A 16,562-nucleotide genomic window follows, 5' to 3' on the forward strand; every position below is an offset into this window, starting at 1 on the left:
GAGCCGAGATCACACCACTGCACTCCAGCTTGGGTGACAGAGCAAGACTCCGTCTCAAAAAAGAAAAAAAATTTTTCATGCGAAGGGTTTAGCTTAGTGCATGGCAATAACTGCCAGGCCTAGAGACAACGTAGAGACTAAGAACTCACCCCCTAGAAAAGTTGCCTCTGATGGAAGGTTTGAGGGAACTGTCAGAGCACACCCTTTTTTTGAAGCACAGTTTCAGGGTCCTGGTTAAAGGAGGAAGACAGTGGAAGGAAGGGGACACATTCTACTGGGATGCGGGATCAGGGGAAAAGGTAAGCAAGGAAAACAAGCACATGAAGGGGAAAAACCCTGTACTGGGGTGGGAGGGTGGATGGAATGAGCGCGACATTCTGGATAAACTGTCATCCCTGATATAAACTAAGAGATGGACAGAGGGATGGACACACTCTGGGGACCATGGCAGGAGGCAGGGGCGACTTGCCAAGAAGCAAGGAGAAAGTGGAATGTGTTGTTTCTCAGTATAGCATGTCTGTGTCCATCACCCCAACCTCTCCCGGGCTTCACTGGCAGCCCAGTGTGGTTCAGGACTGTAAGATGTCTTGCAGCCAGCCATTCTAGGGAGCAGGTTCTGAAATCATAGCCCCACACCCCTTCCTTGTCCTTCCCTCCCTTGGGCTGCCTCAACCTAAACAAGACAACCTGAGCAGGGGGGCCACGTGCTGATGGAAAAATACACACTTGGCTGGAAAAGGAGCTTTATTTGTATGTGTTGAATTCCCGCAGCAGCCGAAGGATAAATAGCTAGTTCCAGCCTCAGCTGAGTCTGCCCACAAAGTGGGTGGTAAAATCTGTTCTTATTTAGATAGCTTTTGGGGAGAGGTGGAGAGGGGGGTTGGGGGCAGCAGGAGAGGGGAACTTGGAATCTGCAATGTTTATATGATCAGTCATGGATGTCATCTCTCTTTAATTAGGGGTTTGGAATTGAGAAACAGCTCAGCTTGCTTATCCTAGGAACAGAGCAGATTGGCAAGTTGGCAGTGGGCAGGGCAGCTCCTTAAGACCCACCTATGGGCCGGGCGCGGTGGCTCAAGCCTGTAATCCCAGCACTTTGGGAGGCCGAGACGGGCGGATCACGAGGTCAGGAGATCGAGAGACGATCCCGGCTAACACGGTGAAACCCCGTCTCTACTAAAAAATACAAAAAAAAAATAGCCAGGCGAAGTGGCGGGCGCCTGTAGTCCCAGCTACTCGGGAGGCTGAGGCAGGAGAATGGCGTAAACCCGGGAGGCGGAGCTTGCAGTGAGCTGAGATCCGGCCACTGCACTCCAGCCTGGGTGACAGAGCAAGACTCCGTCTCAAAAAAAAAAAAAAAGGCCCACCTATGGTTGGTCTCCATCCCCCAGTGCCCTTGCTAAGCACTCAATAAATGTCAGCACCATGCCAGTCCCTGTACTGGCTGCTTTACATGCATTATCTCATTCAATCCTCACAACAACCTCATGAGTCTTAAGCAGCAGCATCATCATCATCCCTTTTGCAGAGGCAAAACCTGAAAAAATAGGACTGAGTAGAAAGCTAAGGTCACACAACTTGTAAGCAGCACTGCCAGAGCTGAAACTGGGTCTCCTTGACTTAAGTCCATGCTTTTAGCCTTTTCCCATCCTTCCCTGAGCTGGGAGTAGGGAGCTGGGCTTTTAAATCCTCAGGCAAGTCACTTCTGTTCTCTAGTCCAGTCCTCGGTACTTCAGGCAGAGAAATAGTTGGATGATTTCTAATAGCTTTTGGCTCTGGTGTTTCCTGTGATTAGAGAGAAAAGTTCCTTGTAGCCACTATATCCCCAGCGCTTAGAGTGAGACAATAAACACATTAGAAAATGAACACATTTCCAGATAAGTACAAGTGCTATAAAGAAAATTAATTAGGGTAATAGGTTATGGACCAGAGAGTACCTGAGGATCTAGGGCTCCTTTAGATGGGATAGAAAACGACTTTCTGATGCAGCTACATTCAAGCTGAGACTATCCTGGGGAATGTAGGAGGCAGAGAAAACAGCATATGTGAAATCCCTGAGGTAGGAATGAGCTAGGTGTGTTCAAGACATTGAAAGGACTGTGTGGATGGAGGAATGTAAGGTATAAGGGGTTTGAGGGTATGCAATGAGGATGGACAGATAAGGCAAGCAGGGGTCAGATCATGCGGGGTCTTACGGGTCAGGGAAGGAGACTAGGCTTTTAATTGCAAGATGAAGCCACTTGGAGGAATGAAGCCACATCCAACTTACATTGTCAAAAGATTATTCTTGCTGCTGTGAAGAGCATGGAGTGTCAAAGGTCAAGAATGGGGGCAAGGAAACAAGATAGAAGGTTATGGCTAAAGTGCAGGTGAGAGATGATGGCAGCTGAACTAGTGTTGTAAGTAGCGGTAGGGAAAAGTAGCTGGTAGAGCTGACCAGACATGGTGATAGAAGTGTAAGGGGTTTTGTCCTACAGGAGGTGCTCTTTTCCTACAACTACTCCCTAAGTCCATCTCTCACTTCTTATCTGGGTTTAGCCCAGAGCAATCAGCACATGGCATTTCCCTGGCAACAGTGATTGCTTTCAGGGCGGTCCACAGGGACTTTTGTTTCATGTAAAGTAGAGCCTCCTGGCCTGGCTGGATAGAAAGTACACAACCCCAACTGCTGCTGATAGTCATCCTAGGAGGGGAAGAAACTTAGGGAACAAACAGCCTAAGAGAAAGCTGATACTATGGATGGCAGATGGAAAGAGACCAAGATCTTGATGATAATGTTGAGCCTTTGAATTCACCAACCCAGATGTTCACTTTAGCCCTGGACTTTCTATTTAGTAAGGCGATGAACTTCTTTCATTATCGCCAGTGTGAGTTGAATTTCACTCACAACTGTAAGTATCCTAATTGATATACTAATGGTATCTAGGAACTCCAAACCTGACTTAAGTATGCATAAGCATAGGAAACAAGCCTGGAATAGAATTAATTCCTGGGCTTTAAAAAAAGACCAGTAACTGATTTTGAAAAGTGGGTTCAAAAATACTGTAGACGTTAGAAATTTATATTTTTAGCTTCTGCCATGACCTGTCATTAATGGATTATATAAATTCATACTTCTTTTCTTTGCATGAGTCCAACCACCACATAAGCAGTATGGCAGGCTGCTGCTCAGTAAAGAGTACAAGGTAATTCATAGGTAGAAGAATGAAAGATGCCTATTCAGAGATGCATTTTACATGCATGGTGCCTAGCCTAGGTAAAAAATCATCATTGCTACACTGTGATATGGACAAGGGCATTATAGTCTTCAGTCATCTGCCTAGGCAAGTCCAGTATCTATAATACATTCCTCAAGGCCGGGCATGGTGGCTCATGCCTGTAATCCCAGCACTTTGGGAGGCCAAGGCGGGTGGATCATGAGGTCAGGAGTTTGAGACCAGCCTGGCCAACATGGTGAAACCCCATCTCTACTAAAAATGCAAAAATTAGCTGTGTGTGGTGGTGCGCGTCTGTATTCCCAGCTACTCAGGAGGAGAGGCAGGAGAATCGCTTGAACCTGGGAGGCGGAGGTTGCAGTGAGCGGAGATCGCGTCATTGCACTCCAGCCTGGGAGACAGAGCGAGGCTCCGTCTCAAAAAAAAAAAAAAAACATTCCTCAAAGTCTTAGCTTGGCCTGGGTGATCTCCTCCTATTTCAGCTGATTTCTGCTCAAATCTGTTATCTCTGTCATTTAAATAGAATTATAAAGATAAGTCAAGTGTATTACAAAATCATGAGTAGGGAATTCAAGTTTGACACCAAATTGTCCAGAGTGGTACTTGCCATAAAATGATACTGGAGAGAGGAAATCCCTACTTACATTTTTATGAGTATTTGGTTAATCTCACATCCAATTTTCTCACCATTTCATTCTCAAACACTAGCATAATACCTGGCACATAGTAGGTGTTCAATAAGTATTTGTTGAACAAATGAAAAGTTTTATCACAGAATTCTGGTCAGCTATGTAAATCACAAAAAGTGAAAGCTGCAAAAAAATAAATTTGCAAAAGGATCTATTATCTTCTTACCACATTATTTTAAGACCTCAGAAAAGCTATCATCCCTGAAAGCGTAAGGGTAATTGAATTGTTTCTACAGCTATTTTACATCTGTGTCAAACATTCAGAGTCCATAGCGGTGCTGGGAAGTTGGCAAACTAAAGGACAACAATTCCAAATATTTTAACGTTCTGATTATATACCTCTCTGGCCAGTTTACTCCCAGACACACATTCAGGATAAACACATACTCAACAATAAATGACTATTTATTTTTCAGGTTTAAAAGATTTCAAAATACATATGTACAAGATAAATAAACTACACAAAAATTATGTCATCAAATATATTTTAAAAAAAAATTCAAGGTAGGCAACTTAGATCACCTTCGCAAAGAACACATTAACTAAGATGAACCAGGACAAGTCCCCTAAATATCAGGATGAAATTTCTTTTCTACGCCTACTAGCTTACTGGCCTTCCTTTTCTGTGTTGAGTTGTGTACTTTGGAGTCGCCAGCCTCTGGTATATTATCAAGCATCTCTTCCTCATCAACCTAAAAGGGAGGAGACAGGGTGAAATACAGTAAGGTTCACACAAATGCCAGGATGGAGAAAAATGAAGCTCTGTAATATTATTTCCATGTACTTCTTTGCTGCAAGATTTATATACAGCATTGTGCATACGATATTCTCTCAAAAACATCTTTCTCAATTTTTTAAAATTTTTATTTCTTTTTACAAGTAACACAACTGCTATTTAACTCAATCTGAAAGATGGTATAACTCAGCAAGAACTATCATGTGTTAACTTCCATGTTCCTGTAATTTGCATTTTGCTAAATGAGGAAATTCTATCAACCTGAAGTTTTTCCTTCAACCTTCTTCCACGAATGGTCCCATAAGTTTCCCCCTATCTCTGCAACTAGTCCCTGCAAATATAGATTCTTCTCAGTGTTAAAAGGACAACTTAGAAAAAAAGAATCTGAGACACCACCCCGCTATCCTTGCTATCTGTAATATAAAAAAAAAATTAACCAGATGCTGCCTGCCCTCTAGTGTTGCCAATAGATGACAACTGTTATGAAACATCTACTGTTGGTTGAGCTATTAGGCTATTTTGCTGAATGATTATTTAGAAGGTTGCAATAGGAGAAAAAGATCAGGCATTCTAGAGTTCAGTACAAATTTGGCAAATCTAAAAAACATTATTTATACATATATACTTTATACTATATATACTTAATTAACTAACAATAGTAGCAAACATCATACCTTTTGTTTCTGTCTTGCATGCTTCTCTGTCCACTGTCTGGCATTCTTGAGGAAGACTGGCTTATTATATTTAAATTCTGAGGACTGAGATGAAATCAAAGAGTTAATGGAGAAAAAAATGATTTGCAGTGGTCAGTTAGAGCTGCTGCAGCTATCCTCACACAGGGAGAGTTAGCAGTATAGACAAGGTAGGATATATGTTGCAGAGGAAAATGGAGATATTTACTATGTCAGCCATGAGCGGGTCATCAGGGTTGGGTTCTGACATGAGCAGCTGAATAGAGGTCAACACAGTTGCGATGTTGAGGGATGGTCTCCAAGCACCCTATACACAAACAGATAAACAGTTGCTTTTATATTATAATGTGACACTCTAATTCAAGTTTAATAGATGAAGAAAACAGAATGCTGTAGAGTCAACCATTTACCCACAACTCACTTTTGGTGGCAATTTGAGAACATCCAGACAAATCCTTCCAGCAGAATCAATGTTTGGATGATAAATTGGAGTGAGAAATCGGATCTGAGGAGGTTCAAATGGGTACCTATGAAAGAATAAGACAACAGGTAATTTTCATTATATAATTTTGCTTCTAAATACATTTAAAATAGTTTCTTGGTCATAATAATGTTAGTATTATAGAAATGTCAGGGAGCCAGCCTTTGGGAGGAAAACTTTCTTTCCTCCTAAATTTTCATTATGAAAATTTACAATAAATCAGTTTGAAATAACAGTACTGAAAACACCTGTATATCTACCACCTGGATTCAAGCCACTTTACCTTTTAAATACTAGAGCATATCTTCTAAGAATAAGAACATTCTCCCATATAAATGCAATACTATTACCCCTATGAAAAATTTAAGAACTAATTCCCTAATATCATTTACTGTTCAGATTTCAATTGTTCTCCTTTTGTTTTTTATAGCTGGATTTTTCAAAACAGTACTCAATTACAATTTATACATTGCATTTGGTTATTATGTATCTTTTGTGAGACACAGACCTTGCAAAGTTCCCAGTCTATTTTTAGAACTGATGCACCACATGATTATTAAGCTATTCTCTCAAGACTTTAACAAGTTTGGCCAGGATCTGACCTAGTGATTACATACCTATGTTTCAACTGTTATATAGTCATTTCTTCCCTTCTCAGTTCTGTACAAAACTACAACTGTAACTTACCTGATGAGAGCCTTAAAGGAGACTTGAATTAAAAGGGGCCTTAACCATAAAAAACAATGAGATCATGGTCTTTGCAGGAACAGAAAGCCAAATACCACATGCTCTCATTTATAAGTGGGAGCTAAATGATAAGAACATATGGACACAAAGAGGGGAACAACAGACACTGGGGCCTACCTGAGGGTGGAGGGTGGGAGGACAGAGAAGGGCAAAACTACTGGACACTAGGCTTAGTACCTGGGTGACGAAATAATCTGTACAACAAATCCCCGTGACATCATGAGTTTACCTATATAACAAACTTGCACATGTACCCCGGAACCTAAAATAAATGTTAAAGAAAAAGTGAGCCGGGCGCGGTGGCTCACGCCTGTAATCCCAGCACTTTGGGAGGCCGAGGCGGGCGGATCACAAGGTCAGGAGATCGAGACCACGGTGAAACCCCGTTTCTACTAAAAATACAAGAAATTAGCCGGGCGCGGTGGCGGGCGCCTGTAGTCCCAGCTACTCAGGAGGCTGAGGCAGGAGAATGGCGTGAACCCGGGAGGCGGAGCTTGCAGTGAGCCGAGATTGCGCCACTGCACTCCAGCCTGGGCGACAGAGCGAGACTCTGTCTCAAAAAAAAAAAAAAAAAAAGAAAAAAGAAAAAGTGAGGAGGAGCTTAAAAGAAAGCACAGTAGTGGTTACCAGGGGTTGAGAGCAGGGAGAAATGGGGAGTTAAGAGTTTAATGGCTATGAAGTTTCAGTTCGGGAGGATGAAAAGTTCTGGAGATAGATGTTGGTGATGGTTGCACAACTATGTGAATGTATTTAATACCACTGAACTGTACACTTAAAAATGGTCAACATTATGTTATGTATATTTTACCACAATTGAAAAAGTGAGGGGGTCTTTGATGTGATCTGGCCCATTATTCTGGAGAAGGAAACTGAACTCCAGAGAGATAAAATAACTTGGTCAAGGTCACATTAAGTCATGATAAGGCCAGGATTAAAACCTAGTCCTTTATGCTCTATCTACTACATTGCTCTGTCTCCCAATAAATGCACTTTACTATGTAGGTTGAGAAGCTGATTCATACTAACCTCTCAGGAATGATAACTTCTAGCTTAAAAACACCTTTCTCATAAGGTGTGTTGGCTCCACCTAATATTTCTTAAAAGAAAAAAGAAAGAAAGAAAAAGTTAAAAGGGAATCAGATCATTTGAATTACCACCATATGGAGCTAATGAGGTCTATGGTCCTAATAGAGAAACTAGGCCTAGGACAATAATTCTCTCTCAGGACTTTAACAAGTCCTCATGCAACACACCACAATGCTAATGTACTCAAAAAGTTAATGGTGTCAAAGGACATATATAAAATCTAAAGCAGAAGTTGCAAAATGCTGGCCACAAGACCAAATACAACCTACAGATTTGTTTTGTTTGGACTGCAGTATTCTAATCATGTATGTTTCCCATCTGGCTTCACAGATATTTGAGATGGTTATCTTTGATCTAAACACTGCTTCACTGCTTTAAATCTTGGCTATAAATCAGCAGAAGGTATAATAAAAAGTCAAAGAAGCAAGAAATGTCAAGCAAACCTTTTATAAATGTAAACAAATTAGGGTAGAAAGATGGTAGGGCACTCTGACCTTATAACTGTTCCTTACTTCAGAAGAATATACAAAATAGTTTATTTCAGCACAATCTTCAATAGGGTCATGACTTCCATCATATACATGATTTGATACCTACGAGCTCGCAGATCATCCATTTGGTCTTTATCTTGCCAACATGTGATGCCTGGGGGTGGCTCTGTGGCTAACATGTGCAGCTCTCTCTTCAGACGTGAAGCTCTCTGCATGATCCTCAAGTAGAAGGAACCACACACAGTTCACTGCTCCACACTAAGAGCTGGCTGGGATGCACTGGAGGAGAAAAGAGGCAACCATAAAATCGTCAGCAATAATGACTATGAAGTTTTCAGCAAACAGTTTCAATGTAGTGAGGGCGGGGGACAGAGTCCTCTTTTTTGTGACACAGTTTCACTCTGTCACCCAGGCTGGAGGGCAGTGACACCACCTCAGCTCACTGCAACTTCCACCTTCTGGGTTTGAGCAATTCTCGTGCCTCAGCTTCCAGAGTAGCTGGGATTATAGGCGTGCGCCACCATGCCCAGCTAATTTTTGTATTTTTAGTAGAGACAGGGTTTCGCCATGTTGGCCAGGCTGGTCTCAAATGCCTTGACCTCAGATGATCCGCCTGCCTTGGCCTCCCAAAGTGCTGGGATTACAGGCATGAGTCAATGCACCTGGTTTTTTTTTTTTTTGGAGGCAGGGTCTTGCTCTGTCAACCAGGCTGGAGTGCAGTGGCACAATCTCAGCTCACTGCAACCTCCACCTGCTGGGCTCAAGCGATCCTCCCATCTCAGCCGCCTACGTAGCTGGAAGTACAGGTGTGTGCCACCACACCAGGCCAAGATTCCTCTTATTAATCTCTATTCTGACAAGGGAATCTGAGTTTTTTCCATTCCCTTCTGGTGAACGTTTATCTACTCAAGCAAATATGTTTTTAAAATAAAGAATTAAAAATGTTGGCTGGGCGTGGTGGCTCATGCCTGTAATCCCGGCACTTTGGGAGACCAAGGCGGGCGGATCATGAGGTCAGGAGATCAAGACCATTCTGGCTAACATGGTGAAACCCCGTCTCTATAAAAATACAAAAAAATTAGCCAGGCATGGTGGCGGGTGTCTGTAGTCCCAGCTACTTGGGAGGCTGAGGCAGGAGAATGGCGTGAACCTGGGAGGCGGAGGTTGCAGTGAGCCGAGATTGAGCCACTGCACTCCAGCCTGGGCTATAGAGCAAGACTTCGTCTCAAAAAAAAAAAAAAAAGAAAAGAAAAGACAAAGAATTAAAAATGCAAAAAGTTCTACAAAAAATAAAAACACTAAAGGTTTTAAATAATGGGTGTTTCCACTGATAAATAATAAACTCATGAGGCCAGGCCTGGGTCTGATTTTGCTTACTATTGTAGCCTTAACATGCCTGACATAGTAAGGGACTTGACAAGTATTAGCTGTTGTGAGGAAGTCTACATATGCTTTGTGAGAGCAAGAATGGTAAAGACAGTCAACATTCTCGGGCACAAACAAATGTTAAATGTCCAAGGTTCTCTCCATGTATTATGGATTCCACCTTCTCTCAATCTTCAGGGATACCAGTCCATCAATTATTCCATCTTTCTCACTCTCAATATTCAAATATGCTCAAAATCTCTCTCACCTAAAACCAACACCCACACATTCACCCAACACTCTTCTCAACTCTAGTTCTCCCTCTAACTACTAACCAAGCAAAGGACACCAATCTTTTTTTTTTTTTTTTTTGAGAAGGAGTCTCGCTCTGTTGCCCAGGCTGGAGTGCAGTGGTGCAATCTCAGCTCACTGCAACCTCCGCCTCCTGCGTTCAAGCAATTCTCTGCCTTAGCCTCCTGAGCAGCTGGGATTACAGGTGCCCGCCATCACACCTGGCTAATTTTTGTATTTTTAGTAGAGATGGGGTTTCACCATCTTGGCCAGGCTGGTCTTGAACTCCTGACCTCGTAATCCACCCACCTCGGCCTCCCAAAGTGCTGGGATTACAGGTGTGAGCCACCGTGCCCAGCTGACACCAATCCTTTAATATGTGTTACAAATATCCCCCAGTTTGTGCTTATCTTTCCATGTTGTAAATGGTGTCTTTCAATGAACACATACTCTTTATTTAATTTTTTTTGAGACAGAGTCTCACTCTGTCGCCCAGGCTGGAGTGCAGTGGCCGGATCTCGGCTCACTGCAAGCTCCGCCTCCTGGGTTCAAGCCATTCTCCTGCCTCAGCCTCCCGAGTAGCTGGGACTACAGGCGCCCGCCACCTCGCCTGGCTAGTTTTTTGTATTTTTTAGTAGAGACAGGGTTTCACCGGGTTAGCCAGGATGGTCTCGATCTCCTGACCTCGTGATCCGCCCGTCTCGGCCTCCCAAAGTGCTGGGATTACAGGCTTGAGCCACCACGCCCGGCCGAACACATACTCTTAACATAATCAATCTTAAAATCTCTTCCTTTACATTTATACTTTGTGTATTAAATTTTTCCTTACCCCCAAATGTAGGGATATTCCTACATAGTCTTCAAATATTTTATAATTTTGCTTTTCAAATTTAAATATTGAATTCACTAGGAATTGAATTTTATGCATAGTGAGTGAGGGGGGGCCCAATTTAAAGTTTTTCCTCATATGAATAGTCAATTGTTCTAACACCATTTACTGAATGTCCATCCTTTTCCTGCTGATATTACTATAAATTAAATTTCTATATGTGTGGATTTGTTTTGGGACTCTTGAATTTGTTCTATCGGTCAAGTGGATTATTTCTGAGACAATACTCCACTGTTTGATTTACTATAGCTTATTCATTTATTATTATTTAATTTTTTCCCCAGCTTTACTGAGGTATATAACTGGCAAATACAAATTGTATATATTTAAGGTATACAATGTGATGTTTTACTGTAGCTTATCCACTTTTTATTCAGGAATGACTTATTCTTGACTGTTTGCTCTTCCACATAGATTTGACAATCTGTTCATAAGTCCATAAATATATACATAAATATGTATATATGAAATTACAATCCAAATCATAACAGGGTTCTGTGATTTGGATTGTAATTTTATTGATGCTATAGATCAATTTGGAGATAACTGGTATCTTTATGATACTGAATCCTAAGATCCATGAGCACGCTGTTTCAGTCTTTTTTTGATGCTTTCCAAAGGTTTTATAATTTTCTCTACAAAGCTTTACCTAACTTTTGTCAGACTGATTTCTAAGTACTTTATATTTTTGCTATCTTTTCAAAAACACTACTTACTACCCATTTCTTACTGATACATGTAAATCTTTTTTTTTTTTTTTTTTTTTTTTTTTGAGATGGAGTCTCGCTGTGTGGCCCGGGCTGGAGTGCAGTGGCCAGATCTCAGCTCACTGTAAGCTCCGCCTCCCGGGTTCACGCCATTCTCCTGCCTCAGCCTCCAGAGTAGCTGGGACTACAGGTGCCGCCACCTCACCCGGCTAGTTTTTTTTGTATTTTTAGTAGAGATGGGGTTTCACCGTGTTAGCCAGGATGGTCTCGATCTCCTGACCTCGTGATCCGCCCGTCTCGGCCTCCCAAAGTGCTGGGATTACAGGCTTGAGCCACCGCGCCCGGCCTGATACATGTAAATCTAATTGATTTTTAAATTTTTTTGAGATAGAGTTTCACTCCTGTTGCCCAGGCTGGAGTGCAATGGTGTGCTCTTGGCTCACCACAGCCTGCACCTCCCCGGTTCAAGCGATTCTCCTGCCTCAACCTCCTGAGTAGCTGGGATTACAGGCATGTGCCACCAGGCCTGGCTAATATTGTATTTTTTTAGTAAAGACAGGGTTTCTCCATGTTGGTGAGGCTGGTCTCGAACTCTCAAACTCAGGTGATCCACCTGCCTCAGCCTCTCAAACTGCTGGGATTACAGGCGTGAACCACCTCGCCCAGTCAATCTAATTGATTTTTAACCAAAGCCTTAGTAATGGTAATGATGAATCTATTTGGGGTGGGGAGCGGTCTGGGAATGGTAATTCCACACTGACAATCATGTCATCCACATATAATCAGTTTATTTCTTCCTTTCTAATTCTTTTCCTGCCTTCTATTCTGGCAGTAACTTCCAGTACAATGTTGAAAACAAAAGCTGATAGCTAGGCCAGACATGCTAGCATAATCCCAGCTACTCAGGAGGCTGAGGTGGGAGGATGACCTGAGCCTGGAGAGATGGAGGCTGCAGTGAGCCATGATTGTGCCACTGCACTCCAGCCTGGTGGCAGAGTGAGACTGTCTCAACAACAGCAAAAAAAAAAAAAAGAAAGAAAAGCTGATAGTTGGCATTCTTGTCAGATTTCTAACCTTAAAGGGAAAACTTTTAACACTATGCTAATCAATAAGACTGGCCTATAACTGTCCTTTCTAATTTTGTCTTTATTAGGTATCAAGGTTATTGTAGCCTCCTAAAATGAGTTAGGGAGCATTGCCTCCTTTTTTTTTAAAATATATATTGTGGATTAGTCCAAGAGATAATTTGTTACTAGGTTGTCTGGAATAACTCTATCTGGTCCTGGTGTTTTCATTTTGAGAAAATGTTAAACTACAAATCCAATTTATTTAAATATTATTCAAGTTATTTATTCTTGCATCAATTTGGCAAGTTAAATTTTTCCACAAATTTATCTATTACATGCAACTTTACATGTATTTGTGTAATGCCTTATCTTTTTAATCTTTGTAGTTATCTATAGTTATGTTTCCATTTTCATTTCTAACACGGTTTATCTGTGCCATCTTTTCTTTGATCAGTCTTGCTGGGCATGTATCAACCATAAGGAAGTTCAAGTTTTGGTTCCACTGGAAAGAATAAAAATTTATGACAGAAATAGAAAATGAGAAAAAATACTTTTTTCTTAAAAATAAAGATTTTTTGCTGAAAGCGTTTTGTACTTCGAGATCACGCCACTGCACCCTATCCTGGACGATAGATTAGGACTCTGTCTCAAAAAACAAAAAAGCAAAAAAACAAAAAAACAAAACTCGTCCAAACATGTACTATACATTTTTTCTTGTCATTATTCCCTAAACAATACAGTGTAACAACAATTTACTTAGCATTTTATTAGGTATTATAAGTAATCAAGAAATAATTCAAAGTGTATGGGCGCGAGGCTGGACATGGTGGCTCACACCTGTAATTGCAGCAATTTGGGAGACCAAGGCAGAAGGATCACTTGAGGCCAGGGGTTCAAGACCAGCCTGTGCAACAAAGGAGAACCCCATCTCTAAAATAAATAAAGTATATGGGAGGACATGCAGAGGTTCAAGACCAGCCTGTGCGTCCTGGTGCAGTGGCTCATGCCTGCAATCCCAGCACTTTGGGAGGCCGAGGCAGGTGGATCACTTGAGGTCAGGAGTTCGAGACCAGCCTGGCCAACATAGGGAAATACCCTCTCTACTAAAAATACAAAAATCAGCCAGCTGCGGTGGTGGGTGCCTGTAATCCCAGCTATTCAGGAGGCTGAGGCAGGAGAAAGGCTTGAACTCGGGAGGTGGAGGTTGCAGTGAGCTGAGATTGTGCCACTGCACTCCAACCTGGGCAACAAAGCAAGACACTGTCTCAAAAACAAAACAAAACTGGACAGGCATGGTGGCTCACACCTGTAATCCCAGCACTTTGGGAGGCCAAGGTGGGTGGGTGACTTGAGGTCAGGAGTTTGAGACCAGCCTGGCCAACATGAGGAAACCCTGTCTCTATTAAAAATACAAAAATTAGCAGGGTGTGGTGGTGCATGCCCGTAATCCCAGCTACTTGGGAGGCTGAGGCAGGAGAATAGCTTCAACCCAGAAGGCGGAGGTTGCAGTGAGCCAAGATCGTGCCACCGCACTCCAGCCTGGGTGGCAGAGCGAGACTCTTTCTGGGAAAAAAAACCAAAAAAACAAAAAAACAAAAAAAACCAGTCTGCGCAACAAAGGAGATCCCCATCTCTTAAAGTATATGGGAGGACATGCATAGGTTACATGCAAATACTACACCATTTTATATCTGGGACTTGACCTTTGGTGGATGTGGGATCCGCAGGATGTCCTGGAACCATCCCTCATGGATACTGAGGGCTGACTGTACATTAAAATATCACAAGTATAAAGTGTACCTTTATATAAAACGAGAACAGTGGAAAGCCATGGTAAAAGGATTAGAACAAGCAAGGAAATTTCTCCCAAGGAATCAATCAGACTCCAGCCTCACTATATTAACCAAAATTGGCATATGCCATTCTGTGGCTTAAATGCCACGAATAACTGCCTATTTTTCAAGGTATAAAGGTTCTTTACAATCTAACCCTTATATTCCGCCTTATATCCAGTATCTACTTTCCACAAACTCGTGCTTCAGCCACACTGCCCTATTCCTGCTGCTCATAAAAGTATTATTCTTTCACACCTTTAGATAAGTACGTATTAAATCACAACTCATTCTCCAGTAATGCATCCCCACCCCTCACACCTTTTCAACGTCACCCTCTGTGAGTCCACATCTATTTGCATCGTGTTCTAATTCATCTGATAGTTTCTTCTCCTTAGGGGGAATTCCTTGACGGCAGGTCCCTAGTCTTTTTTTTTTGTATCAAGTCTGCAGTAAATTTGGGTAATTAATGAACGAAACGTGGGTTTGGACCAGATGCTGAAGAAGGCAAAAGAACAGCCAGTGCACAACCCGCAGCAAGTAGTGGGCTGTTACGTCCTTTCTAGTGGCAAATTTCTCCCCGCCGTGGCAGGAGGACGGCTAGGGGGAGCTCTGACCACGATTTCATGCAAAGATACTGTGAGACCCTCCGCTCAACGGTGGCTTTTCTGAGGCTCTCCTTTCAGAGGAGACGAAAACTCCCATGTTGGGCGGACACAGGACTCCTTCCCCCCAAGACTCAGTGACCTCCTCCGGTGTACGTTCTTTCAGATCGGGAACCGGAATACTCTCCTTACTTACCTGCGCGGACACCCCTCACAACGCGGCAACCGGCGGACCAACTTGGTACCAGCGCCTGCGCGACCTCGGACGGTTGGCGTAGCTCCGCCCCCTGTCTGGAGAAGATTGTGATTGGCCCACAGTAACCCCCGGGAAAGAAGCGCAGCCACCGCTCCTCTCTATTGGCCAGCGCTCTGAACGCTCACGCATTCAAATGAGAGCGCGCACCGCGCGCAGCCATTCAGCGTCTTACCCGCTGCGCTCAACCCTGAGAAGACATCCGGGGGTCCAAGTTCGGTTACGAAGTCGGCTCTGTCAGACCAAGGAAGGAGCTGGAAATCGTTTCTTAGCAAGAAAAATGAAAGGAACCAGAAATATTTAATCTGGAAAAGAGAATACGTGATAGCTGTCTTCCTTTAAGTATTTTTCACATGGGAGATTTTACTACTTCAGAGGACACATTTAAGGACAACGGATGAAAGTCTAAGAGATGCAGAACTTAGCTAAATAAAGCATTCTATCAATTAGAACTCTGAAGAACAAAATAGGTAAACGTAGGGGGTAGTGAATTCCTTCATCACTGGAAATGTTCAAGTGGAAGTTAGGTTATCACTTGTCAGGGATAGTGCAGAAAGGATCCTTGTACTGGGTGGCAGTTTGGAATAGATGACTTTTTTTTTTTTTTTTTTTTTTTGAGACAGAGTCTTGCTCTGTCACCCAGGCTGGAGTGCAATGGAGCAATCTCAGCTCACTGCAACCTCTGCCTCCCGGGTTCAAGCGATTCTCCTGCCTCAGCCTCCGGAGTAGCTGGGATTACAGCCACCTGCCACCACGCCCAGCTAATTTTTGTATTTTTAGTAGAGACGGGGTTTCACCGTGTTGGCCAGGCTGGTCTTGAACTCCTGACCTCAGGTGATCCACCCGCCTCAGCCTCCCAAAGTTCTGGGATTACAGGCGTGAGCCACTGTGCCCAGCTGGAATAGATGACTTTTAAACCGTCTTCCAACGCTAGATGCATGGTACTGAACAAGGAAGAACCTGTTTATGGTTAAGCCAACCTTAACTTCTCAGAGCTGCCTCTGCAAGAGGCCAATGCTTCATGAGCGCTGAAAGATGGCACAGACCTGACTTAACCTAAAGGATGTGGCTGGAACTTGACTAGCCTTTGGGAATGCTGTGGGTGGAAAAACAAACGAACAAAAAGCCAACCCTCATCTGACTGCTCTCAGCTCACTATGTAGCTTTGGAATAATGATGATAATACTAATAGTAATTTATTATTATTACTATTATACTGTTTATTACTATTATTGGTAACGGAGTAATAATCAGTCTCTTTTTAAACTTGGAAGTAAGTATAATTTTGGCCACAGCAGTGATGTCTACATCTAGTCGAAACTGGGGTTAAGTGGCAAGTAGTTCCCCATAACCATTGTGTGGTGTGTTTTCTCTCAAGAGCCCCACATGTTCACTAGGACTCTGTGATGCTCCCCT

General features: G+C 42.7%; 1 protein-coding gene across 5 annotated transcripts; it reads right to left on the bottom strand.

Annotated features, from left to right (window-relative positions):
* Positions 1-725: 725 nt before the first annotated feature.
* On the bottom strand, positions 726-15,424 carry LOC105484744 (ubiquitin conjugating enzyme E2 T). 5 transcript variants are annotated; one of them, XM_011746662.3, is made up of 8 exons: positions 15,090-15,184; positions 8,244-8,416; positions 7,587-7,656; positions 5,754-5,859; positions 5,541-5,639; positions 5,315-5,398; positions 4,427-4,596; positions 726-1,785 (listed from the first exon to the last, which is right to left on the bottom strand). In XM_011746662.3, the coding sequence occupies exons 2-7, from the start codon at positions 8,350-8,352 to the stop codon at positions 4,471-4,473; spliced, it is 594 nt and encodes a 197-aa protein (XP_011744964.1). In that variant the 5' UTR covers positions 8,353-8,416; positions 15,090-15,184; the 3' UTR covers positions 726-1,785; positions 4,427-4,470. The 5 variants fall into 5 exon arrangements, with proteins under 5 accessions (XP_011744964.1, XP_011744966.1, XP_011744963.1 ...); XM_011746664.3 differs by lacking the exons at positions 726-1,785; positions 15,090-15,184 and adding an exon at positions 15,322-15,424 and having other exon boundaries at positions 4,292-4,596; XM_011746661.2 differs by lacking the exon at positions 726-1,785 and having other exon boundaries at positions 4,292-4,596.
* Positions 15,425-16,562: the final 1,138 nt, after the last annotated feature.

This window comes from Macaca nemestrina, chromosome 1 (genome assembly GCF_043159975.1).
Source record: "Macaca nemestrina isolate mMacNem1 chromosome 1, mMacNem.hap1, whole genome shotgun sequence".
In the NCBI taxonomy this organism is placed as follows: Eukaryota; Metazoa; Chordata; class Mammalia; order Primates; family Cercopithecidae; genus Macaca; species Macaca nemestrina.